This window comes from Hypomesus transpacificus, chromosome 13 (assembly GCF_021917145.1).
Source record: "Hypomesus transpacificus isolate Combined female chromosome 13, fHypTra1, whole genome shotgun sequence".
NCBI lineage: Eukaryota > Metazoa > Chordata > Actinopteri > Osmeriformes > Osmeridae > Hypomesus > Hypomesus transpacificus.
Window position 1 is genome coordinate 8,587,360 of NC_061072.1, and position 25,816 is coordinate 8,613,175.

The 25,816-nt window shown below is 46.9% G+C and overlaps 4 protein-coding genes across 14 annotated transcripts in view; 3 read left to right on the forward strand and 1 right to left on the reverse strand.

The window, feature by feature from the left end:
* The first annotated feature begins 36 nt into the window (after positions 1–36).
* mfsd1l (major facilitator superfamily domain containing 1-like) lies at positions 37–5,090 on the forward strand. The gene is made up of 13 exons (XM_047032445.1): positions 37–261; positions 551–651; positions 883–992; positions 1,362–1,417; positions 1,636–1,779; positions 2,007–2,165; positions 2,405–2,520; positions 2,659–2,759; positions 3,035–3,146; positions 3,312–3,449; positions 3,585–3,724; positions 3,849–3,960; positions 4,074–5,090. Exons 1-13 carry the CDS (start codon positions 240–242, stop codon positions 4,224–4,226), a joined length of 1,464 nt encoding a protein of 487 aa, XP_046888401.1. The 5' UTR covers positions 37–239; the 3' UTR covers positions 4,227–5,090.
* Positions 5,091–5,388: 298 nt separating this feature from the next.
* On the forward strand, positions 5,389–12,098 carry dlgap5 (discs, large (Drosophila) homolog-associated protein 5). 4 transcript variants are annotated; one of them, XM_047032198.1, is made up of 18 exons: positions 5,389–5,521; positions 5,842–6,077; positions 6,181–6,365; positions 6,597–6,630; positions 6,787–6,876; positions 7,015–7,086; positions 7,230–7,309; positions 7,456–7,742; positions 7,835–8,017; positions 8,171–8,259; positions 8,384–8,544; positions 8,667–8,768; positions 8,897–9,158; positions 9,323–10,187; positions 10,320–10,347; positions 10,550–10,721; positions 10,927–10,970; positions 11,570–12,098. In XM_047032198.1, the coding sequence occupies exons 2-18, from the start codon at positions 5,846–5,848 to the stop codon at positions 11,672–11,674; spliced, it is 2,991 nt and encodes a 996-aa protein (XP_046888154.1). In that variant the 5' UTR covers positions 5,389–5,521; positions 5,842–5,845; the 3' UTR covers positions 11,675–12,098. The 4 variants fall into 4 exon arrangements, with proteins under 4 accessions (XP_046888154.1, XP_046888156.1, XP_046888155.1 ...); XM_047032200.1 differs by having other exon boundaries at positions 10,553–10,721; XM_047032199.1 differs by having other exon boundaries at positions 5,845–6,077.
* A 93-nt stretch (positions 12,099–12,191) lies between these two features.
* Positions 12,192–18,785, reverse strand: rsph10b (radial spoke head 10 homolog B). The gene is made up of 20 exons (XM_047032689.1): positions 18,507–18,785; positions 18,348–18,423; positions 18,171–18,239; positions 17,926–18,099; positions 17,740–17,825; positions 17,454–17,574; positions 16,991–17,167; positions 16,741–16,885; positions 16,473–16,609; positions 16,159–16,351; positions 15,694–15,802; positions 15,459–15,544; positions 15,245–15,387; positions 14,681–14,788; positions 13,671–13,853; positions 13,459–13,521; positions 13,271–13,370; positions 12,962–13,099; positions 12,655–12,871; positions 12,192–12,535 (listed from the first exon to the last, which is right to left on the reverse strand). The coding sequence occupies exons 1-20, from the start codon at positions 18,761–18,763 to the stop codon at positions 12,343–12,345; spliced, it is 2,775 nt and encodes a 924-aa protein (XP_046888645.1). The 5' UTR covers positions 18,764–18,785; the 3' UTR covers positions 12,192–12,342.
* Positions 18,786–20,285: 1,500 nt separating this feature from the next.
* The window catches only part of si:ch73-103b11.2, a 48,061-nt gene continuing 42,530 nt past the window's right edge, over positions 20,286–25,816 (forward strand). For all 8 annotated transcript variants that reach the window (XM_047032816.1, XM_047032814.1, XM_047032812.1 and 5 more), the window contains exons 1-2: positions 20,286–21,270; positions 24,049–24,126. In XM_047032816.1, coding sequence (XP_046888772.1) covers positions 21,151–21,270; positions 24,049–24,126 — 198 coding nt within the window. In that variant the 5' untranslated portion in view covers positions 20,286–21,150. The remainder of the gene's footprint in view (positions 21,271–24,048; positions 24,127–25,816) is intronic.

Below are 25,816 nucleotides of genomic sequence, written 5' to 3' on the forward strand. Positions count from 1 at the left end.
TATGACGTCGCCGCACGAGGACAGTGGACGTTCTTCTCAACCCACTGTGCTCGACCAGCTATTTACAAAACATGTGTGCTGGCCACACTTCTTCTTTTACATAGTGATTTGGATCCTTATAGTTATGTGTATCCACGTGTACAGCCTGGGTAGGGCTGAATAAGCATCAGCGGTATTGACTCATGTAAACAAAACAACTAAATGAACATTTAACAAGCGGCTTTCGTGCTCTATTCGCCATGGCCCAGCCTGCTGAAAAAGGTAGCTTTGCTTCATATTTTTTGTATTTTATACGCAAACAAGGCATGTTGTCACCAAATTCAGATGCAGTCTGTTCCGTTTAAACTGCAAATTCATAAAAAAAAAAATGCGAGAGCAGGTTAAATGTGTAGCTATCCTACTACTTTTTTCAACGAAAGTTTCACATTTTCTGACTATACTATTGACGTTTTGACTAACCATTAATTAAACATATTTTGTAGTTGACCGTAGTAGAATGAATCACAACTGTCACAATGTGTTAACCATTCCTATGCGCCTTTATTTCCAGCGTACTATCGCTTTGTGGTTTTGTTTTTCAACTGTCTGCTCACGTTCGGGTCGTACTTTTGCTTCGACATCCCCAGTGTACTGCAGGACCAGTTCCAAGGGGTAAGAAACAATGAAATATTAAACCGCCCATTCAGGATATGTATTCATATAATATAAAGATGCACTTGCTTTCCTTCCATGACACGAACATTATTTTCTTATAGTAGACTATAAACCTTAATAACTAGCTATATTATGTTTAACCTCCGTAAACGTTGAGACACTGAGGTCACCTTGCTCGGTAAAGCTTGGGTTTATATTGCGAAAGTAAATGTATTTCCCTCTACCCAGAACTTGACGTGTAGTAATACCACAGTGATCAATGGCACAGTGGACTGTGTGGAAGGACTGGGGATGACCCCTCAGGAGTACAACCTGCTGTATGCTATCTATGCATGGACGTGAGTACCACACAGATGTCCAATAGACACATGAATTGCTTCCATTTGCACTGCTTCCTTCTGTTGTTTTGAATGTTGTTATATTTCAAATTTTTCTGCTGCTTTTAATGTTTCTGTATATACCTCTGTACCGTGTCTTTAAGTGCCCAGAAAGGCGCTTAGGAAATTTCAATTTATTATTATTATAATTATGAAGAGGCCTTTTGAATAGTACACTGAATGTGTAAAGACTTTTGTGGAAATGTGTTTGATTTTAACACAGGAAATACAAATTTCCCGCACATCACAGTCAGTTATACGTTTGTTAGGTGGCATGCTGTACTCTGTGTAGTTCTGTGTATCCTAGCCTTGTTGTTGTAATTTGGACAGGAATGCAGTGGTGGTGATAATGGCAGGGTTCCTGATTGACAAGCTGGGAAACCGCTGTGAGTCCATTTTCCTCCATAGAGATTTATCTACTAATCAAAACCACAAAGAACTTATCTTGCCTTTGTTTGCAGTGTATTGATGTAACCCCCCCCCCCCATCTCTCACACACAAACTATCTATCTACCTATCTCTCTTTCTCTCTCTCTCTCTCTCTCTCTCTCTCTCTCTCTCTCTGTCTCTCTCTCTCTCTGTCTCTCTCTTCATCCCTCTGCAGTTGGGGTCTTCCTGTTCTCCTTCCTGTGTGTGCTGGGCTCCGCCATCTTTGCTCTGGGCTCTCACTTCAAAGGGACAGAATACCTGCTGCCCCTCATGCTCACTGGACGACTGCTTTTCGGCTCAGGGAATGGATCACTCACCAGTAAGACCACATCGCTGTCTCTGCTACACTGCCAGCACTGCGCTGGAAGCTACTAGGAAACGTTGTCTCACAATCCATTGTGATATCAGAGTGTGAATGTGATGGATCGACCGTAGCGTTCATCATAAAAAGCTTGTCCTGTTGTCATGCATTGTCTCTTTTAATTGAGACCTTCATTTGAATGTGACCTCGCCTACTTACGTCTGTCTCTGCGTGCTCTGTGTCAGTTGTCCAGAACCGCATCACAGCCTTCTGGTTCCGGGGGAAGGAGTTGGCCCTGGCCTTCGGTCTGACGCTGGCCTTTTCACGACTGGGGTCCGTTCTTAACTTCTTCCTGACCCAGAAGTTTGAAGCTCAGTATGGCATGCAGTGGACCTTATGGGGAGGTAGGATATCCATAGATTCGGCTCTACAATTAACACATTTTTTTTATATTTCTCCATAGAAAGTGTGTCTTTTTTATTTGCAGTTAACCTGTGTCTGGCAATTAAAGATTGAGATAGGTAGTGTTGATAGGAGATGGGTGCTGTGTCGGTGTGAATTTGATCTGAAAGAGACAGTATTTATATGTTGTGTGATTACGGTTCGAAAGGTTTAATCTTATTCTGTGTGTGTTTGTGTCTAGGTGCTTTCTTGTGTGTCCTGGGTTTCCTTTCGGCCATCACAGTCAGCATCCTGGACAAGGTAGGCATGAAGCAGTTGGGACTGGACGGGGCCATCCAGGAAGAGTCACGCAAAGTGGTGAGTGGCAGACCCTTGCTCAATGGCCTGATTCCAATATGAATACATGTGCACTTCACTGGAGTCTTGTTTCTCTCGGTTTTGAGATGTTACTACGGTGATTGGCAGTTCTGTTGGACTTGTGTGTGTTCTCTGTAGAGGGTGCAGGATGTAAAGCTCCTGTCTCTCCGCTACTGGCTGCTGGTTCTTACCATCATGTTCTTCTACAATGGCATCTTCCCCTTCATCGCTGATGCCAGGTATGGAGACACACTCAGACATTGACAACATTTGTTTGTGTGAACATAGGATGGTGGCTCAACATTCTCACACACAGGTATGTGTGGAGTTAACTTTGAACTTGCTAATAGGCTTTTGTTGTTGTGTGTGTTCATGGAGACATACTCAGACATTGTTCACACAACCAAATGTTGTTTGTTGGCTCAACATTCTCACACACAGATACACGTGTGGAGTTAACTATAAACTTGCTAATAGGCTTCTGTTGTTGTGTATGTCCTCCTGACCTCCACAGTAAGTTCATTCAAGATAAATACAGTGGCTACAGTCAGAAGGAGGCTGCCTACATCGCGGGTGCCGTTTATGACAGCTCCCTAATCCTGTCAGCCAGCGTGGGCATTCTTATCGTAAGTCACCGCTATTCTGTCAAAACACAAGACCAGCTACAAATTCCTCAACCCATGTTTCCAACGCACAGGTTCCTTTGAATACAACTACATTTTATCCGCAAAGATCTAAACGTTGTCAAAGTTGCGTTACGATGCTGTTGTTCCGTTGTGTTGTGCACACAGGACTGCGTGGGCTTGCGTGGGGTCTTTGCTTTGTTGTGTGCTGTCATCACACTGCCTGTGTTCGGACTCCTGGCCTTCACCTTCGTCCCGCCCCTCGTCTCCACCATCTGGCTCGGAGTCACCTACTCCTTCGCTGCCGTGGGTCCATCTACCTACACAACACATCACCTGTGTCCTCTGATATGCACCACTGTACACATTGCGTGCATTTCTTTGTAATGCATTGACTAATTTTATGTATTAATTTTATTAAGTCCTTTCTTCCCCCACTAGGCAAGTATGTGGCCCTCTATTCCCCTGGTGGTCCCTCAGGCAACTCTAGGGACAGCTATGGGGCTTGCCACTTCAGTACAGATGATTGGTATTGGTGTGTCTAATCTTGTAGTCGGGCAGATTTTGGGCACCGAGTCTAGGTAAACATACAGTTAACCTTAGGACCTCTGTTAAAGTAATTTGAAGTTATATTACCTCCTAATGATAATTGTTAGCCTGCGGTATTATTGGTTGTGTGTTGACACTGTTTCCCTGTGTGTTCAGCGATGCTAAGATTCCTTTGTGGCGTTGGCAGAGGATGATGATCTTCATGCTGGCTAACACCATCGCCTGCATCATCACCTCTGTGCTTCTCAACATCGTGGACCACCGCCAGGTCAGAGAACAGAACTGTGTTTCCTTGAATTAAACTGACAGTTTACTATAATGTTCATAACCTAGGGCTGTAGGTCTGCTCCAGTAGTAAATGTCCCTGTCTTGTTTATCAAGGGTGGAACTCTGAATAAGACCACCAAGAGATCTGGGGCCCCAGCCCCACTCACCAGTGGACCCAGCGACCAAGAACCACTGGTACAGGGAGAAGAAGACCCCGACGATAGAGAGGAAGAGTCGGCTCGATCTCCCTCTGTCAACAGCTCCTAATGTTTATGGTAGTTGTCAGGATTTCGCCTCAAATGTTGTAAATGTTCTGAATTATTGTATCTGCCAGGGATATATTATTCCCATCTATGTGCCAGTATACCTTACCCTGTGTTTACGTTTTTTTCAATTTATTTTCTCATGGCATGCTAGTTTCAGATGGCTCCAAACAGGAATTACATGAGAAACACACACCTTAGAAATGTAATCCTTGCCTCAATTTTGTGCCTCTGGGAAGATGAATAATGTTTTCTTAACACTGCTTTCTAATACTGTAGATTATTATTCTTATATCAGACCTAAAAAAAGTTTTCTGAGTCATGCTTCAGCAGCTGTTAGTCAGCTGGTTTTACTTATCAAAGAGTTGGTCATGTTCTCATCTTGCACACTAAATGTCCTTTAATTGAAGTTGACATGATTTTTTAGGTCAACATTTCAGAACAGAAAGCATACCTTTCATTCAGAGTTAGTATCACAGACCTCGAAATTAGGATGGAATTCTAAAACAAACCAATGCAGGTTTTTGGTTCATACCTTTCCTTTAGGATGTGATAACTGGTTGGTTTTAATGCTGTCAAGCCTGTAGGCCTACCCAATTTGGTATTATTAACATTTTGTGAGATATTAACAAATACTTTAGCTTTAGACTAGTCAATGTGAAACAATCACTTTGGTGCCATGTGATGAGATTTCAGACGGTATTTCTATTATGCCGTGACTTACTGTTTTGTATGCCTGCTGCAGAATTAGCGAGATAAAACGCAAGTTACTGCTGTAGGCTAATGATGCTTTGATCTGTCTACAAGAAACTACAAAAAGGGATGTCGTTTTTTATACGTTCAAGCCGAATAAATGTTGATTCTTAAACGTTTGGTTTTATCCTGTATACCTTTGTTTTGAAATGTAATAATTGGTCAGATATTTACATTACGTAATCTTTCTGTTAAGAGAAGACCGGAGCCATTTAAAGACAAGACTCATTCAAACAAAAGTGTTGTTTACTAATGTTTCAATAATGAAGTCTAATAGAGCAAAGACCTCTCTTTCAGTGGCTAATAGAAAGAGCCACGAAATGAAAATAATGGCTTTCATTGGCTAACGTTCAAAGCCGGAAATGCAACTATCGGCCAATCACAATCACGTAGCGGACTTTTCAAACCTACCCCGCCATGTTTGTTTTTTTTGTTGCCTTTTAGTCATAGCTAGCGAGGGACTCTCAGTAAGATCTAAATCAGTCTGACCGTTGTAAATTAGTCGTTTTTTTTTTTAGCATATTCGTTTTTCTGTCATTTTAAAAGGTAGGCTGAGACCAAAACTTAAAAAACGTTTGCGGCGGCTAGACTCTGCTACATCTTGCTCGTCTCATAGAGAGCCTAGCTTGCTAGCCATATTGCCAAACGTTCATGCATCGATTAGGATTAGACATGTTGTTATGTTTTGTAATATTTCGTTTTCTGAATACTAATTACACACACGTTGTTTCATAGGATATGTCGTTGTTACCTAAGTAATTCCGTTGTTGTACTAAGAATATATATTAAATACAAAGAACCAGGAAACCACTTCATCAAGTTGGTGAACGTTAACGTACAGTATCTTCGTCTCGACTTGTGTTCAGCAGGATGGAGTCTCGATTTGCCAGGCTCCGTCAGCGGGATAACAGTGTTGACATGCTAAGGCTAAAGGTGTCCAGGAGACGGTCTCAGACCCAAAAGGAGAACCGCGACCGGGCCCTAAACACCAGGAGGCAGTTGGACAAGCTTCCCGAGCAGGACTGCTCTTCGTTGGAGACGTCTGTCATGGCGAACCAATCCACCGTTAAGGATAAAGCACCGAATGTAAAACAATTGAAAAGTGGGTAGAAAAGTGAAGGCATTGTCTATTGTAGTTTCAGTAACACATTCACCACAGTGGTGTTAGAACAGTCTTGTTTTTTATTTTTTATTCTCCGTCTTAGACTCGGCAGGTGAGGAACGTATGAAGATGCTTGCCCGCTACAAAGAGGCAAAAGAATTACAAAAGGAGAAGGAGAAAAGAGAGAGGGAGAGGAAGGGTGTGTTTAAGGTGGGCCTCTACCACCAGCAGGCCTCCCAGCTCTTCTGCCCTCTGCCCCCGGTTTCAGCAGCCACTAGCAGAACCAAGGTAAGAATGAGCATCGAAATCAAACATACATATATGATACAAATAAAAATAAATACGTATACATATATTTTTCATTTTATTTTGGCTTATTATAGATGTAATCTATGCTCCCCTAGTACTTATGTTATGCTAGGTTGCTTTGCGTTGTCCCAAGAATTTCAGTGCTCAGTCTGACCTTGTGTTGTTCTGTGCGCCTGTCAAATAAAATATGAAACTCTGCCTCACACACAGAAAAACACAGGCCCCACTGCTGCTACAAAGAAAGGTTGGTTTTCTGTCCTGCTCACAGGTCCCGCACCTGTGTAGCACCTGCCTGATTATGGATCAACTCTGGATAGCATCATTTAATCATTATTGTCTTCATAGTAAGACTTGTCTCTGTCGTACATCAGTCTGACCTTTGACCCCTGTCTTCCTGTAGTTGAGCCGGCTGGGAGGTTAACAAGGAGCAGAACAGCAGCTCTCAAACCCCCTCCAGCCCCTCCTGCCAGCAGGACCAGGGTTGCCATAGGTACCTCCGTCAAACACGTGCCCTCCAATCACAACTGCATACCTCACTCACCACAACTCACCGTCACCTCAAAGTCTCTATAATCTCATGTATGCTGTATGTCCACATATTTATCCATTTAATCCGTCTGTCCTCCAGTTGAACCGGTTCCAAGAGTCCCCATTACCAGGTCCTCTACCAGGCCTCAGGCTGAAAAGGAGCCGACTGCAGGTGCTAAGAATCTCTCCACAGTAGCCCCAACCCCTTCTGACAGAATTCTGCAGAACTTTGTTTTGAAAATGTTTGCAAGTAAGACATTCAGCCATTTGTAGTAAACCGTATCACCAAAACATATATCTTTTTTTTTTGTGAAGGTGCCAGAGCCCTCAGGAACAGATCAAACATACAGCTCTCTGCAGTGCCCCCTGCTAGCAGAGGGAGGAACACTCTGAAGGTGAGCCGTAACCACGTGACATATTCCTGACTGTAAATTCATAGGCTACTATTGTGGGTTTTGTTTTGGCCTTCTAGGCAAATAAATGTGATATTACAACAGTTTGATGAGCTTCGTATTTAACACATGTTTCTCCGACCGCCCAGTCTCGTGACGTGCCGGAGGCTGTTTGCCCCCCCAGCCTTAGAGCCAGTGCAGAGGAGGAGATGGAGCAGGACTCAGGAACAAGCGCCCCAGTCCCAAACCCTGCCCCTACCAAGGCCCAAACTCCTCCCCTGTCCTCCTTCGCCCCCCAGGACTTTGTGTTCCAGCCTCCAGTGGGCCTGTCCTCCTTCGCCCCCCAGGACTTTGTGTTCCAGCCTCCAGTGGGCCTGTCCTCCTTCCAGCCCATGCCTCTTACACCCCGCTCTGCTGAAGCCTTCCTGGCCCCCAGGTGGGTGTGTGTGTTGGACTAGCACGGTGGCCGTCTTCATTCACCTCTCACATTCCTCGTGACCTGACTTTTCTTTTCCTCCCTCCCCTCAGTTGCACCTTCTCTTACCCACCGGTTCCCCTCTTCTCTCTTGACAACCTGGATCCAGAGGCTGAGCTGAGCGCTCCTGCTGCCCCCAAGTCGCCTCTGCGCCCCCCGCCTCGTCCCTCTCCCTCCCTGGCCCCCCTGGCTCCAGCCAGCCCCCAGGAGCCCCAGCACAATGTGGCATACTTCAGGTGAGGGAGTGGGGAGGGTTGTCAGTGGGCCACAGAACCATGTGATGGTTCATCCTTTGTTACACAATGCTGGATGCAAGTTCAACTTGACAACTTTAAGTTTACACTGTAAAACTTAAAAACGATTGCACTTTGTGTGTGTGTGTGTTCCAGGTCAGCTATGGTCAGTGAGACAGACCGACTGTTTGGGCAGTGTCAACAGTGGGAACAGAGAGTGGACGACAACTCCATCCCCGAAGAGAGTGAGTCTCTCTCTGTCTCTCTCTTTCACTCTCCTTCTTACATTTACCAACTGGCACATGAAGCCCCTTTCTTCTCTCCCTCTGTGTGTGTGTGTGTGTGACCCTCTCTCCTCCCTCTCTCCAGTGCGGGATGGCATGCGTACGGTCATAGGCCAGGCTCGTCTCCTGATGAAGGAGAGGTTCGGGCAGTTCCGGGGCCTGGTGGATGACTGTGAGCTGAGCCGTGGGGAGAAGATCACCACCTGCACCGACCTGCAGGGCTTCTGGGACATGGTCTACTACCAGGTGGGCTCCTCATCTCTGTCACAGTCTCCTCTCCGGGTCCTGGAGGTGAAGGGAGATGAGCCGAAACTGATGAAATTTCATCTTTTTCTCTGTTCTCTTCCTCCTTCTGTCCTCTCTCCCAGGTGGAGGATGTAAACAGGAAGTTCGGTGCTCTGTCAGAGGCGGAGTCTCGAGGCTGGCTGGAGGAGCACAAGCCCCCGCCCAGACAGAAGAAGATGGTCAAGGTGAGACGAAGGCTAGCCGCTCTTCTAATAAGGAGCACTTATGTCTTCATGCTGCAAGACTTCAACTGCTGAGGTAAATGTCCGTTTCCTCCGCTCTCTCTTGCTCCCCCTCCTTCCCCCCCAATCAGAAGCCGCCTCCATCGGCGCCCTCTAAGCCCAACGCCGGCCCGGGGGCCAACGTGGCGGCCAAGTCTCGCCTGGCTGCCATCAAGGCTGCGATGAAGGCCAGACAGCAGGCCGCCGAGGCTGAGAAGGCAGACCAGGCCGAGGCCATAGGCAGCGCTGAGGACCAGCCGGCCCTGGAGCCTCCGCACCGGCAGGACCAGGCTCCTGAGACGCTGGTGTTCAATGGAGGCTTCTTCCAGGTGGAGAGCCCGGCCAAACTCACTGGTAAGAGATGATGGATGGCGGGAGGAGAATTTAGAGGGATGACTGTGAGGAGGAGGTGCTGGAGAAAGGAAGTTGTTATTCTGGGGCTTTACGCTATTTAAAAGTTCCTATCCAAGCTTGTCAAGAAGGAAGTTTGTTGACGTTTGCTTATTGACTCTGACCAGGTCCCGTGCGCAGGTCGTCACGTCTGATTGGTGCTGTGCTACCCCAGCCCTCCCCCTGCCAGGGCTCCAGCCTATCCACACCCGGCAGGACACGATCCTCCTGCACTGCCTCCCCTCTGGCCCTCCCTCCCCGCTGCACCCCAGCACGCACCCCTGCCTGCCTCAAACTCACCCTATCACACACCACCAGACCCCAGAGCCACACCCCCAGACCCCAGAGCCACACCCCCAGACCCCAGGCCTGCACCCCACAGTCCAGTGTCCATGATCCAGCCAGAGGATCTCTCTGCTTCTCACCTCTCATAGAGGCTCCTCCTTACAAGCAGGACGAGGTTGTTCCTGACCAACCAGAGTGTGGGCAGATGCAAGATCACATTGCTTGCAACCAATCCGAGGTGAATACCGAGGCGTCTGAGCACATCGGCCAACCACAGCTGGCCGTTGATGTTCCACCCCAAATCCTCAGCCAGTCAATGCAGGCCGTAGAGCCCCAGGAATTAGACGGCCTTGCTGTGTCAGAGGAGGTCAGCCCTGTCCCGTCCACCCCTGCACGCCAGGGAAGAGCAGCATCACCAGAGGCCTGTGATAGCAGCGTGCCCCTCATCACCAGCCTGTACCCCAGTCTGCCCCTCTCTCCCCCCAACCTCCCCCTCTCTCCCCCCAGCCACAGAGCCGACTCACCCCCCTCCTCCCCAACCAACAGCCCCGCTCTGAGCTTCAGCCTCTCCCCCTGCTCACTTCACACCCCAGCCAGGGTGGAGTCCAGCCTCCTCCCCCTCTCCTCCCCCAGCCCAATGTCCTCCTCCCCCCCTGCCATCCAGATCTCCTCTCCAGCCCTACTCAGCAGTCCTGGTGCCTGTGGCAGGTAGGGGACAGTACTTATTTCCAGATCAATCTCTCCATCTCATAGAACCACAACACCAAACGCCTAAAAATGATTTGAGTTTTGGAGAAGAGCTTTGACTGAACAGTTTGTTCTCTCCTTTCTTCCTCCCAGTCCCCTGCACAACGACTCCATCTCTGAGGTAGGTCTTTGACTAAGTCTAGTCTGTTCCAGTTGCGAGTACAGCACCACACTTGGTCTATAAAGATTCACTGGTCTAAAAGATGAACATTCGCATGCGTTTCTGACCGGTGGTCACTGCAGGATTGTGAATGAGGCCCCAAATCCATGGTATACACGACACAACACATCATTATGACAGCTTATTCAGTTATTTTTTGCAGCAGGGTGTTCCACAGTTGGACTTTGAGCGCTACCTCCAACCAGCTCCCAGGCCCAGCCTCTCACCCCAGGCAGCACCTGGCTCAGAGATGTCCTCTCCCACCGTGGACGTTGAGATGGACAGTCCAGGGGCACAGCCCGGAGATCACTCTCAGGATGGACTCACCCCCATAGGTGTGTGTGTGTGTGTGAGGCAGAGCTGGGCTTATTGTACTTATAAATTATGTGCCAGGCACAGTAGTGTGTTAAACCCACAACTATCTATGCAATAGGACTTTGGTGATGGTGAAACTAGGCATAATAGTTTCTTTTCATTGGGTGGTTTAGCTGGTTTGACGTGTTCACAGTGGTGTCTATATCTCTCTCACTCCAATCACAGCCTTCCCTCGCATCGCACAAACCTTCACTCCTCGGACACCACAGGTTAATTTCCCTGCTTTTCTTTTTCACCTCAACCCAGTGGTTCCCAACCCTGGTCCTCGGGACCCCCTGTCCTGCATGTTTTAGATATTTCCCTGCTCCAACACACCTGATTCAAATGAATGGTCGTTAACAGGCTTCCGCAGAGCTGGATAACGACCCATTCATTTGAATCAGGTGTGTTGGAGCAGGGAAATATCTAAAACATGCAGGACAGGGGGTCCCGAGGACCAGGGTTGGGAACCACTGCCTTAACCCTTTTGTCGAATGTAGCTGGAACAATGTGTTTTTATGTTTCAACTTGCTCCTAGCATTTGTCTTACCTGATTGCCTTGTCCACCCCCTCACCTGTCTGCCCCACCCCCTCACCTGTCTGCCCCACCCCCTCACCTGTCTGCCCCTCCCCCTCACCTGTCTGCCCCACCCCCTCACCTGTCTGCCCCTCCCCCTCACCTGTCTACCCCACCCCCTCACCTGTCTGCCCCTCCCCCTCACCTGTCTGCCCCTCCCCCTCACCTGTCTGCCCCTCCCCCTCACCTGTCTGCCCCTCCCCCTCACCTGTCTGCCCCTCCCCCTCACCTGTCTGCCCCTCCCCCTTCCAGGCAGCGGAGCACCTGTTGTTCTTCAGCCCCGCCCCCAGGGAGAGGCTCCGCCAGTCCGTTTGTCCCAGTGACCTCATGGTCTTCACTCCTCCCAGTGACAGATGAGAGCTCCATGTGCTTTTGGTTCCACAGCCTGTTGGCTACATAGGCCTTTGGTACAGGAAGGAAGTGGCCCTGTCAAATCACTGATGTAATTATTTTCTATCTAGTTTAGTCATCTCGCTATTTTAAATTTTTTACGTATTCTTCTGGTTACATAGTTTTTTTTTTTCTTGTCTTGCATTCTTATGTCTTTTTCAACATTTTAGATGTTACTTGTTGTGCTGATAATCAGAAGATAACCGTTTTTCAGCTCTTCTTTGAGACCTGTTTTGTGGATTTTCTTCATTTTCACCAGTGGGAAAGTACTTTGGAAATAATGCTGGTTTTATGTATCCCTTTTAAAGAAATTAGAGTTTTTACTGAGCTTGATGAAGGCCAGAAGTACAGAGTGTTATGGTTCAATAGTTCTGTAAATAAAGTTTTCAAACAAAGATCTCCTTTGACATTTATAATTATTCAATTCACTTTATTTCACTTTAAAGATTTTGTTTTGTTTATAGCTTCTGACAACAACACTGATCCAGCTATCATAAAGCAGAGTTCCTTGTTAACATGCATGTTGAGCTACAAAATGTGTAACTGTCTAGAGCCAGTGGATAACCAGTACTTCCATAGGAGAGCAGTCCCAGCCCTCCCTGTGCACAATGCAGCACCAGGATCCAGCTGGGGGTCTATTTCTTCTTCTTCTTTGCCCCGGCGACGGCGGGAGACTGTTTCATGACCGCTACGGAAGTAGCGGAGGCCACAGGGGTGACTGCAGGCGAGGGGTTCGGCTCGTCGTCCACACCGTCTCTCTCTGCCTCCTCATCTTCTTCCTCCTCCCGCCGTCTCTCCTCCTCCTCAGCCTCCCACACCTCCCTCAGCCTGGGGCAGTAGAGGTACACTTGTGACTTGTCATGCTACAACAGGTTTTCTTGCCCTCAATCGGTCACACATTCCAGCATCCCTAGAAAGGTCTTTAGCCTGCCAGGGCATGTGCTTACCGGGCCCGCTCCTTAGCCTTGGCCAGGTTGATGCGAGCGCAGGCAGCCTGCTGTAGCCGGTGCTCATGCACCTCCCTGTTCAGCAGCAGGCTGCGGTCGTACGCCGGGTAGAACACCTGGCTGAAGAACTGGTGGGTTCTCTGGACCCAGGCTTCCAGCTCCCCCGGGCCCTCGCTCCCGGCAACCACCCCTGCTGCCCCCCTGTCCTCACTTGGCTCTGGAGGGATGACATCACCGTCAGACATGTGAGTGAAATAACTCTGAGATACTAAGATCATGGATGTGTCTGTGGAGACAGGCAGACGACCTGTGCTGTTGGGATGAGGAGGGCGGGAGGATAGGTTGGTCTCTATACCCGACCCAGGGCTGACCCCTGCAGCACCACTAGAACCCTCGTCTCTCCTCTCAGTGACTGACGAAAGAGTTGCAGAGCCACCGGCTAGCTCTGCAAACACACACACAACCAACCACAGTATGAGGTTGGGAAACGTTCCACCACAATGTTGGTTACATCCTGAGACCTGTGAAGCCCCCTTACAGGATGTGAGGCCATGCGAGAGGCAGGAGATATGGTCCAGATATGTAGAAAGGCTGTAGCGAGGGGTAGAGAACAAACCTCCTGTCTCAGATCTGAGCTTGCCTTCAGGCCTGGGACTGTGTCTGGGCTCCAGACCCTCAGGAGTGGACGTCTGCAGGACCTCCTTGGACTTCTCCACCTTCAGGAAGAAACAAACAGCCTCTAGCAGCAGAACAAACACTAGGCTGGCTTCTGGGAGGGAGCTGTGCCCTCGCTGTGTGACCCACCTCGGTTGACTTGGGGCTGGATGGGGAGGTGTTGGGGTTGGAATTATTCACAAGAGCTCCAGTCTGGATGGAACAGCAAATGTATTGACAAAGAATGTTGTTTTTCTGTAGCACTGTAGACCTTGCTACATCACTTATCCCACTTCAAGAGTGGAGTCACCCTAGTATACAAGCACATCAGAGGGGAATGGTAGGGGGTGCAAGAGGCTGACCGTGGTTGAGGGCCTCTTTGGGGCATACAGGGGACTCTCTCTGGGGTCCTCCACTGGGGTGCCCCTCGAGGCGTTGGGTGGGGGGCCCGCCTCGGTCCCCCCCTCTGTCACACAGTCTTCACCCAGGTGACCTTTGACCTCGGCACAGCCCAAGAGCACCTCAAAGAACTCCAGGAACGTCATCTACGGTAGAGAGGATTCAGCATGAGTTCAAGAGAAGTAACATAATCACAATAGTGAATCAGCAGTGGAACCATCTGCTTGGAGGTTGGAAGTGAGCCAGGCTGGACAGAATGACGATGAGTCAGATGGTTGAGCGGTAAGGGAATCCAGCTATTACTCAGAAGATTGCCGGTTCGTGCCAAAAACAAGGTTGTGTCCTAGAGCAAGGCACTTCACCATACTTGTCCCTGTACTTACTGTAAGTCGATCTGGATAAGAGTTTATGCTAAATGTAAATTTCTAAAACTGGTTGTTCCCATCCTTGATTGTGATTGGCTATATCGCGTTCCATGCCGTTGTAAAATCCAGCATAACCTCACAGGTTGTCCTCATAACATCTTTTAACACTCCATATTACTGCGCATCGAATATTTCAAATGGAAAAAGACGGCAAAGATGTCCATCTGGCTGTTGCGTGGCAACGATTTATGTAGGAACTATACTTTGTAGTAGCGGAAGAATGACGGTTTATTATTAAACTATTTTGTTTCTAATTGTTTTTATTGATGAAACCATATAACATATTTGTAGTAACAGTTTTAGAAAAGCAATAAGCCCCGCAAGTCCGTGGTTTACGCTGATTTTAGAACAGGTAAGGGGGTCCCCTTACCTGTTCTAAAATCAGCGTAAACCACGGCCTCTTGGGGCTTATTGCTTAAGTAACTTACTGCCCCTACATGTTTGGTTATCCCCAGTATTGCCTGATGGTTTGAATGGGGGCATTGATGCTGGAAATGTTAGTAGATTGTGAATTATCTACCTAGGTAGAGAATGACTGTGTGACTGACCTCCAGATCCAGGTTATAGTGTTCCTGGTGGAACACAACAGGAGTGTCTGTGGATATGACCTCCAGCAGTCTCCTGGTGGTCATCTGTGCATCAAACAGAGCTAGTTCCTAGTGGAAGCATGAAGACAAGATGGTTACTACTTTATTTGCAGAGATGGGAAGTTACAAAGTACAAATACTTTGTTATTGTACTTAAGTAGATTTTTCAGGTGTCAGTACTTTACTTTTTTTTTTTTATCGAAAACAGTTTTGAAAAAAGTCCTCTCTTTTAAACATGAGTATCTGTACTTCTACTTGAGTGAAGGATATGTGTACTTTTGCCATGTCTGTTTATTTGTATCACACACATACTCCTATTGTATGTCTCTGATATGACTTCCTACTCAGTTTGTTTCTTCCTATGTTGTCATAATCTCTGTCTGCAGTGTGATGGTTGAAACTATGAGACTACATTTGTTTTCTTTGTTCATGTATATGCTCATACAAGACAGTATCCTAACACTCATTTGGCATCTCCATCCTGAACGTGTCTGTCCTAACAAACCAGTGGAAGCCAGCCAGTACCTTGAACATCAATATGAAGTCTCTGGTCGTCATGGTGGAGTCTGCTGTGGCTCTGGGCTTGCAGAAGGCCTGGTAGATCTCCCAGCATCTCTGGATGTAGTTTGCAGCTACCACCGCTCGCACAGGGTGGCTGAACAAGAGGCCTGAGAGAGAGGGGAGGGGTCATGTTTGGCTGAGTGTGTGTGGGTGTAGATGTGTGTGTGTGTGTGTATACCTTTCACAGTCTTTGCGTTGGGGATGATGTCCTCATTCATCAGTTTGGAGAAGCAGGACACCAACACAGGAGTGTTCCCAGAGGTCCTGGGACAGAGAGACAGACTTATCATACTCTGAGGGTACCCTGAACATCTATGAATTTCCTGGAACGTGTACTTGAAATTTTAAATAGTTCACAACTCATTTGTGAAATGGTTCTAGCAACAAACAAACAAAAACGAGGCCAGGCTTACTCCAAGTCCCTGTGGTAGGTGTGGTAGGCGAGAACAACCACACTGCTGAGGAACTTCCTGAGGAGCATGGTGGAGAAGGGCAAGTGGACCTCCTCTGCAGAAACATCCTCTGGAACACAAGATCACAACACAGAAAGAGCTGAGGGATCCTTTGTCTTCAAAACTCCTCATGGGAATAACTGCACAGGAGGAATGGTAAACAGTGGACCTGTAACAGTAACCTTATTATCATCAGGCCTCACCTCCAGCAATGTGATTACCAGCCACGCTGTTCCCAAGCAGTGACCTTATCTAAACAATCTAGCCCTAACCCTCTCATTAGCAGGCCTCACCTCCAGCAATGTAACAGTTAACCCGAGCCAGAGTTGTAGATGACCTATGATTAGCCCTGCTAGTATTGATTATCAGACCTAACAGTAGAGTACGTGTAACATCAGGTTCAACCCTATTCTCAGTAGGCCTCACCCCCAGCGATGTAGCGGTCCCCCTGTGCCAGGGTGATGGCGCCCGGGTGCACGCTGCAGTCCTTCAGCAGGCGCCACAGCTGCAGGCGGGACAGCAGGAAGGTGTTGTCAGGGGAGGGGGCGTGGCCTAAGCTGCTGTAGAAGGTGTAGATAGAGCGCAGCTCCGTGATGTGTCGCAGCACCGCAAACTCCACCTGGTGGAGAGGAGGGGGAAACACGGAGGAGGAAGAAGTCGACATGCAGGTGGACGCAGGTTATTTGTTTACTTAAGATCTGACGGGGTAAGGTTTCCTTTGACCATGCGACTGGACATACCTGTTTGAGCTCCATGCCTCTGCGGCTTTCCGGAAACTTTTCCAGTAGGGTGGTGATGTCCAGAGCCATGTCTTGCCCCAGCACAGTAGAGGCACTATCCCCACCATCTAGCTCTAGATACCTCCTAGGGGAGGTCCCTCCAACACAAGCAACACACAGCTTACAGTATGCATTGTACAGCACATTAACGTGACAAAAATGGTACAGTTTAGCAAACCTAGTTAAACTAAAGGTTTAGTACAACTACGCTAAGTAAGTTGCGTCTTACCATCCTCTGGCAGGGGTGTGTGTGTTCTAATTGCCCTCAAGTCTGGGGTCTTGCAGCCATCTAGGCGAAACGCAGGGAACTCCTCCATGTGATCATCCACAAACTCCCCCTCAAATACCCGGCCGTTCTTAAATATGAACTTTCCCTGTGCAACACAGAAGAACCTATCTGATCTATGGACGATGTATTCAACAAAGGTCACGTATAACTTTGTACCTGTGACTTTAAGTGCATTTGATTTCAGTCACACCTGTCCATGCTTTTTGTTGCCCTTCCACTGGCCCTGGTAAAGAGCCCCGCTGGCGTAGTAAAAGCTGCCCTCTCCCTGACGCAGACCCTGAACAAACTGCCCCCGGTACTCGTTCCTCAGAGGGTACTGGGAGCCATGCACACGCTTCAGGAACCAGGTGTGCGTCCCTTGGCCATGCTGAGACACAAGCAGGAGAGCACGTGAGATAACTGACACCAACACATACAATACAACTAGGTAACCAGCTAACGAAAGTGTGGCTGCACATGTAAGATGCATTCTAGTATCATTTCCAACTGAGTCTGAAGGGAAGTTTGAGCTGGTGACCCAGATTAAAATGAATTTCCCAACTTATTTTTTTAACACTTAAACATAACCAAGTTCCAAAATCAACAGTGTCAACCCCACGTCCCTACAGTGATGTGCTATACTGACAGCACAGTGGTATACTGGTGCATCCTACCTGGATACCATTCTCCCAGGTACCACTGTAGCGCTGGCCTAGCTGCAGCCAGTCCATTCTGCCTCCTCCATGTCTGAGGTTGTTTCTCCACTGCCCCTCATATGTGTTTCCTGACAGGTAGCTGCCAAGAGAACACACACACACACCTGCATCATCTACTCGTGCCTGGTGGGAAATGGAGAATACTTGGAAACATCACATGAACTGCAAAGAACTGCAAAGTGTAGGCTTGCTAGTGTGTAAATATGTTTTGATTTTGACATTTGAAAGCTGAAGTCTATCTCACCATCTCAGCCCCCAGCCCTCTCTGCTGTTACTGACCCAGTCTCCTTTATACCAGGAAGAGGACTCCTGGTTATAATATATGGTGCCCTGGTACACAGATACACAGTCAATGGCATGCCACACAACTACCAATATAAACCTAGATACAAGAATGTTTTATTCTCAATTGCAGTGTACAGATAGTTACTTTTCCATGTCTGTTGCCATGGTGCCATTGACCTCTGTAGACCACTGAGGCACTGGCACAGCTGTAGGTACCCACACCATGGCGGATGCCATTGAAGACTTCCCCCTCGTAAGAGCTGCTGTCCAGCCAGGTATAGAGACCATGACCCTGGGGCACATTGGACACAAACTCCCCCTGTGAGAGTATGATGAAGAGCTCAGAATTATATCTTTATGGTAAAGGGGGGAAAAGTGATTCAAGCCTACCTCATATTTTACTCCATCTACCCATGTGTAGGTTCCTCTGCCGTGCATAAGACCCTCTGAAAAACTGCCCTGGGATATGAGAATTTGTTTAATTTGATAATGGATTCTGTTCAGGGTTTTCATGGAGGAACATGAACGAAAACGTCACAGTCAGGTTTGCTGGCTGCAGCAGGCTACCTTGTAAACGTGTCCTCCGTGAAAGTATGCGACCCCTTCACCGTGGAACTGATCTCTATCCTTCTCCCCCTCGTACCTGTGAATGTTTTTTTTTTTTTTTTAGCTTACACGTTTTTATTAATCGATTAGAAATGTCTATAGGATAGACCGACGACTCACCTTTGAATTATGAGGTTGTGAAGAATTTGCACTTCATGAAATTCATAGTCACTTTTCTCCAGATGTTTGTCCGTGAGCGGTGGCGGGGATGAGAATGACGCTGTCATTAGATCGGTGTCTGACTCCTGTTCGGATTCATGGTCAAGAATCTGCGGCTCCCATTCATCACTAGTGGTAAAGCTATTTACCAACAGTTTACTGTGAGATATATCCGGCGTGTTCTTTTCAACTTTCTTCTTTTTGTCCCCTTTTGCCATTTTTTCACCACTTACAGTTACAGGCGACCCTTTTCCGTAAACATCTTCTCTATAGCAACAAAAAAGTCGGTTGCTAGGGACACACTCCTGGCATGGGGTCGACGTTGGGTCCAAAACCCCGTTATATTTAGGTTATTATTTGGTTAAACCAAAGTCAAGTACGCATACAAACATCGCGTAAATATTTTGTATTCACTCTTTGGTTTTCTACATGGCTAATCTTGACTACCCTGAAGCGTATCTCTCATAAATATAGTCTTATGTTTGTTTTAGCCACATTTTGCCACACTAATCCACTAATCTGAACATGTACGAAGCACGCCCTCATTTGGCCAATAAATGGATCTAGGCTACAATGAGCTACTCTTTAAAAAAGAGGATGGAAAAGAGCACAATTTTATTTGTGGAAACCAGTGCTTGGAAGAATTTGTAAAAACCTTATCGGTGTAAAACACACTGCAAAATGGCTGACATGGCTTTGTGCAACCACAAGAATGCTTCCCCTGAGAAACGGTCAAGGGGAATTCTTTGAAGACAAGGTGATATATGTGTTTTGGTCTCCAACATGATTGTTCAAAAGGTTCCTGGCTCTGTCAAGGAAACCCCAGACTACCCTAGACAACTACAGGCCTGCATACATGAACACTGAGCCTGTATTCACCTCACAAAACCTTCAAGACAGTCGTACTTCCAGTCTTTCAGGATTTACAGTGTTTTCTCTTTACAATCTCATTGATTTTTTTTAATACTTGAAATTGCTCATAGTAAGCATGAAACAGTGATACCAGGACATCACTCTAGTTGGAAAAAGGGAATTATAAAACCTTGTGGATCCTCAACCCTGAGATATGCAAATGGTGCTTCTCAATACAATTCAATCTATTCCATTAATCTGTTGATTAGTGATGGGGGATAGGTATATTTTAAGAGATTCTAGGTTAGAGTGCATGACTTTGACTTATTGAAGTTTTAAGGTTCATAGGATGGCTGATCCTAAAATCGCCTTAGTTATTCTGCACACACCATAGACTTGTTGGACGCTGGTTCAAGAGTAAGGTTTTTCCAAAACGATTGATTATCGTGATTGATATACACATTAATGATGAAGCTGAGTGTTAAGACATGCCTCTTGGGTGCGTCACAGTGTGTGTCGTTATTTTATTTGACTGCCTAGGACTAGGTAAACAAATAACCACACGAGGGCGCTCAATTGCATGTGATTTAACAGATAGTGTTAGACCAGACACTTTACAATGAGTATTGAAAGTGAACTTGAAAGCAATAGGTCTCCTCTTTAGTCATTGGGACGTTTATTCCATAATGTTACGTGCACATAATTTCTGTTTAGTTGCTAGTGGAAAACGTTTGACTGCCTGCCCACCTATCATGATCCAAATTGGCAGCGGTTTCTGATGGTTGTTATTGGATGCATATTATTGCAGTTTCATCAGGAGGCGTGCGCCTTTTTCTCATTGGTTGAAAAAGCTGGCAGTCATTCGCTCTGTCGTTTTGTGTACCTCCTCCTCTCAACTGACTGGCTCCCCGTGGCTTTTCGCTAAATATCAGCCTAAGAACGTTTCCAGCAGCTTGCGTACTATGTTGCCACAGACGTAGCACTCTAAAGGCATGACCAAGGACTGTTTTGCGAAGTTAGGTCAGTGTAATCGCAGAGTTTCACCCTGAAGAGAAGAACAAGCGTCAATCGGACGGACTTAGCTGCAATGCAATCCGTAAAACCACTTGGACTTGGTTGAAATATAGGTGAAACTGCAACTCTTAAGATTGTGCCATGGAGCCTCACAGGACCCACGGAAAGCAAGAGACCGGCCGAATTGTCACCTGTATTTGATTTTTCGGATGCCAAAATGTTCGTCGAGGACTAACCAAGGAACGCGAGTAAATTGTGTGGATTCTCATCGACATTACCTACTTCGATGTAAACCAGCCTGTGATCCCAAAGTTATTGCAATAGCTCCACCAGCTGAGCCGTGGGAGGTACCTCGCGAGCAGCAAGATGATTACGATCATTGATATTACTTAATTCCTTTGCCCGTTACTTGTAGGCATTAGTCGATTATAACGAGATTTGGTGTGTTTAGCTGATAGCCAAGAAGACGATCCGTTTTGAATGCCGTTACTGGAAGACTTTCACCAAGCCTCTCAGGAATAGTGGGGTGGTCTTTTGAAAGTTTTCTGGGCATTTTTTCTCCCCAAGACCTCCCATATCGGGCTTTTGAATGTGTTTTATGTCGGCATGTTTGACTAGTGGATAGAGCAGTGTTCCACAGCTGTTGAAAGCGACCCAGAAATCGCACAAATTGGATTGCGCAGTTTGAAAAGGGAACTCTGGTCATTTACCTTTCTGTTGGCACCTGTGTCCGTCAACCATGTCCTCAAAAGACAATCCCTGTCGGAAATTCCAAGCCAATATTTTCAACAAAAGTAAATGTCAGAACTGTTTTAAACCGAGAGAATCTCATTTATTGAACGACGAGGATTTAAACCAGGTAATTAGATACTGCCGATTGTGGTTGCATAAACCAAACTAACATCTAATTCTTTCATAAACTTTCTTTCATTCCGCCCTATCACTCCGCTGACTAAAATCCCCGACGTGTGTAGGTTTATTGAGCTTGACATCATCAAATACCAACGGGCAGGTTTAAAGGTTTGGTTGATTTGGTGTAATTAGCTATATGGCCCACGCGTATACCAACAGTTATCTCACCTCAGTCATTACTCTTGAATGTGTCAATATGTCAGTGTCACACCTGGGTCAAAGGTGCTATTGTCCAGGTTTACTATCTCAGCATTTTGTATTTGTGTAGACAGGCTTAGCAATGGATGAACCTAATTGGTACAGGTGAGAATCATCCTTGGAGTGACTGCACAGACACATTGAATCATGTAAGCTAAAGTCCTTTTAAAAGCATAGTAATCACAGCTTTTACTCCCCAAAGGACTATTAGAAGCATCATGGCTGCCAGGTGAACCTTGACCATGCATCCCTTTACAGTCCTGTCCATCTAGCACAGGGGACGTTAGGCATGAAATGTACATCAGGTTAGACTGAACTAGGCTGACTTTAACTATCGTTACTAAGACGGCTTTACTAAGTTGTTTAAAGGCAGGGGGTCCTTTGGTCACATTCAAGAACTCTGCCGTCCTTTCACTCTCCCCCTCCCCGCTCTCTCTCCCTCTCTCTCTCTCTCTCTCCCTCTCTCTCTCTCTTTCTCTCCCTTTTACACAAGCTCACACTTAAAGAAGGGAAGAGAAATGGACAAAATAGTTTTTTTTGGCTTGATGTCTCGAGGTGTTGGTGGTTTTCCAGAGCAGGTGATCTATAAAAAAAAGAAGGGTATTACAAAGCATTAGACATCATATGATGATTGCCCTCCCTGGATAAAAATAACATTGAGGTTTAGCCTGTTGTCATTCTCTGCAGAATGTTTGATGTATGTGTTATCATGTCAGAGTTAATAGGCTGGATTCCCAGCAGGAGCTTGGCTGTCAGACGCAGGGCTAGTTAGCCCAGCTGCAGCAGACAGAATACTTCTGCTCAGTATGTCTCATTCCAAACATATTTTCAGTGGAAGCTTTTGTCATTCCCTCAGTATTTTCCCTCCCCCTCGCCACCGCTGACCCTCAGTGCAGTATTACATCGTCATTAGGATGGAGAGGGAATGGGACAGTTGTGAAATGAGCACTACAGTATTAGTCTCTCTCTGTCTCTCTCTCTTTCTCTGCCTTTTGTCTCTCTTTCTTTTTCTCTCTGTCTCTTTTCTTCTATCCCTCACAAACACACACGCATGCACTCACAACTGACTGCATTTAACCATTGAAGGGTAAAAGCTGACCTAGATCCGCCTTGCCGGTTCTGTCCCTGGAGAATGTGCCACTGTGCCCCCCGTCTGGCCATGTGAGGAGAGATGAGCCCTTTCTGTTCCCGGCCTTGCCCTGTCTCTCTCTCTGTCTCGTTCTCCTCCACCCCCCCCTCCCCCCTCCCCACGCTTTAACCCTCCACTCTCTCTCATCAGGGAATGGAAATGACATTCCTCCAGATCCATCTGACCCCCACCCCAACTGCTCTCTCCTCGGTGGTGGTGTCATATAAGTAGAGGCTTAAGCTGAACTGTCAGATGGAATCCTGCTCTCCATGAACCCCCTGCTGTGTTCCAAGATGGTTACCAGGGCCCCAGTATCAATATTTAAGCATATCAGCACTCAGACGTGTGTGTGTGTGTGTGTGTGTGTGTAGGAAAGGTTAGCGATGCTGTGCTAGGGTTGGTCACGTCACTGGTGCTTCAGACCCTCACTAGACGCGTCAAAGTGTTGCTGGCCATCGCTATGATCATGCCTTCATGCAAATCCAGGCAACATACTGTCCTGCAAAGACATGGTGATCAGAGAGAAAGTAGGCTTAACGTGGATTACAAGTGAACTTCGACAGAATGAGCTTTTGACTTGAGAGTGCATGAGAGGAATATGTTGACAACTTGACTGCACAAGGAAGCTGTCCGTGTTTATGGTTTTCCACAAGCAGAAAGATGTGGACATGGAATTATAGCTGAGTACTTTACATAAGCCAATTTGTTTGTTTAGGTATTTAGGTGTAAGCGCTAGCCAGACAAAACAGCCAAAGTATCCAACTCATGCAGTTATTATCCCACGCTCATACCAATCCCTTCAGATCAAGTTGTAGCTCATAGAGCTCAGGTTTGTGGTGTTACATAAAGCAGCCAGAACACATGTCCTAGTACAGAACAGGAGTTATTAAACCAAAACCAAGTACAATTTTCACAGCAAAGCTTGAGTGATGGCGGAAAAGCTTGGCTCCTGCTCTGTTCTCCTCTCCTCTCGCTCCCTGCACCCTTTGACCCCCCCCCACTTAGGGGATCAGAGGGAAAACAATCACGTGTGTAAGGTTTTCATTTTTCCCCAGGCAGTACAGGTTAGCATCGGGCTCTGGAATGCAGCCAGGCAGTGTAGGACTGACTACAGCATACACAGCTATCTAACATAGACAAGCACGACCCAGCTAGCTTTTTAACATTTTATTCACAGCATCAAACACAGGACTATTCTATTAATAGAAAAAGGCAGTTTTGTTCATATAATATTATATCACTCGGTGTGGACCTCAATAGTTAATGTATATGCTCTCTGATCCAGAGTGCAAACATTATCCCTTTTATTGATCCTGTATCTAATGTACACGTTTGACAACCACAGTGTTGTGGGTTTATGTCAGCCATCTGTAATTGCTTTTGTCCCTCCCCCATCAGGCTAAACCTATATATGGAGGCTGGTTGCTGCTTGCCCCAGAGGGGACAAACTTCGACAATCCCTTGCACAGATCTCGGGTAAGTGATCTCACCTCTGCTCTGGGTTATGAAACACACACACGCACCCACTAACCAGTTTTTACTGTGGAGAACAGTTAATTCAAGATTTTATCTTGAAATGAATTGGTCTGATAATCTGCCAACAAAAACCCTAACCAATGTGGTATTTAAAGAAGAGAATATCAGTGTGCAGATTGATTCCTTCCCTTTCAAAGGTCAGTATGAATGAGCATTAGCTTTGTAGATTGAAACACTGCAACAGATTTTAAATCAGAATATTTTTGCTGGACTACAATCTTAGTACCGGTAGGTTCTTAAATCAAGTCAACATACATGCTCCGGCTGGATCAGGTGAACTAGAGGTTCTGGATGTGTTGTGCACCCTTTCACTTAATTCTACTCAGTAAACGTTTCTTTTCTGTGTATAGTGGCACATTATAGGCCCCTTCCAATCCCAGCTCCACCCGGTCCTGATGGATCTGGGACACTACTGTCCATGGCCGCTTCCTGTGGGAGGCTGGTTTGCTTTAGAATAAGCCCCCCCCCCCCAGCTCACTTTCTCAGGAGCTAATGAGGATAATATTGACTCTATCTCTTGGTGGACGGTCTCATGGGGAGGTTACAGTGAGGAAGGGGAGGGGGTGCTCCCACAGTAGAACCACTTCCTCCCCTCGGCCCTGATATGAAATGATACGACCGAGGGAGGGAGCGTCAAGAAAGAGACGGAGGGAGGATGTTGAAGAGGAGTGGGAAAATTCTGGGTTCTCACAACCCCCCCTGATGGCTTCCATATGGGCACATGGCATCTCTGCAGCCTCCGGCCGCCTTTGCTGTCAACACCCCCCCAAATGCACTATTTCTGTCAGTGCTGGGCTCACATGCACTTTTGTTCTGTGGGGTAAATAAACACTGGGCTGACTGCTGGTGTTGAGTTGGGGTTTCAAGCTGTTCTGCCAATAGAAAGGGTTGTTGAACTATGGTACTGTGATTTAATTGGAGCTCCAAGAGGATTTTAACATCCCTAAGAGCCAATCAGAGAAGCGTATATGTAAAACATAAAACATATATCCGATGGATGGGGCCTGAGGCCTTGCGGTGAGATCCTTCTTAATGCTAGTCCCCCACTCCCGCTGTTGGTGTTGAGTGTAATAGCTCTTTAGAGTCTGCTCCCTCTTTCACCCTCCCAACCTGTAACATCTTATATCAGTGGACCCTTGTGAGCTCTATATCAAACTCTTAATGGCCCTGCTGAATAACCAGGCCCATATGAGCGTCCTTCAGCTCAGGGCGCAGGACGCCTAACGCCGTCCCCGTTCTGGGCCCCTGATGCCTCGTAGATCACAAAGCACTTTCTCATCTTTTATTGATGGGTCTCAGCAGAACCCGGAGGTTGGTAACACGACACCAGGATGGACCCGTGCATTAGGGGGAGGAGGGGTCGTTGATAGGACTTATGAAAGGGTTTGAGCTGAGAGATTCCGAATATCTTATTCTCTGAAACGGGGTAGACTTTTACCTCATCCGAAGTGAGTTCCATTGCTTTGTTTACCATCCATCCATCCATCCAACCATCCACTAGGATGGATGCTTTGTTTATGTTGTTTAAAAATGGGAGGAGAAGGAATTGAGAGAATTGCAAGAGCCTAGCAATCTATGTACTGGAGGTTTTGGATGTTTTGGCTGTGGACTGATGTGCTTGTCATCCAGG

What these genes read in the sequence shown, in the direction of transcription:
- mfsd1l (XM_047032445.1), top strand. Translation starts at nt 240, where the DNA reads ATGGCCCAGCCTGCTGAAAAAG. An exon ending in TGCAGGACCAGTTCCAAGGG is followed by an intron (nt 652 to 882) that starts GTAAGAAACAAT and finishes CCCTCTACCCAG; the next exon opens with AACTTGACGTGTAGTAATAC. An exon ending in AGGAAGAGTCACGCAAAGTG is followed by an intron (nt 2,521 to 2,658) that starts GTGAGTGGCAGA and finishes TGTTCTCTGTAG; the next exon opens with AGGGTGCAGGATGTAAAGCT.
- dlgap5 (XM_047032198.1), top strand. Translation starts at nt 5,846, where the DNA reads ATGGAGTCTCGATTTGCCAGGCTCCGTCAGCGGGATAACAGTGTTGAC. An exon ending in TGAAAAGGAGCCGACTGCAG is followed by an intron (nt 7,087 to 7,229) that starts GTGCTAAGAATC and finishes TTTTTTGTGAAG; the next exon opens with GTGCCAGAGCCCTCAGGAAC. An exon ending in GAGGGAGGAACACTCTGAAG is followed by an intron (nt 7,310 to 7,455) that starts GTGAGCCGTAAC and finishes CCGACCGCCCAG; the next exon opens with TCTCGTGACGTGCCGGAGGC.
- rsph10b (XM_047032689.1), bottom strand. Translation starts at nt 18,763, where the DNA reads ATGGCAAAAGGGGACAAAAAGAAGAAAGTTGAAAAGAACACGCCGGAT. An exon ending in TAGATGGAGTAAAATATGAG is followed by an intron (nt 18,100 to 18,170) that starts GTAGGCTTGAAT and finishes ATACTCTCACAG; the next exon opens with GGGGAGTTTGTGTCCAATGT. An exon ending in TCCTCATCCCAACAGCACAG is followed by an intron (nt 12,872 to 12,961) that starts GTCGTCTGCCTG and finishes TCATCCCTCCAG; the next exon opens with AGCCAAGTGAGGACAGGGGG.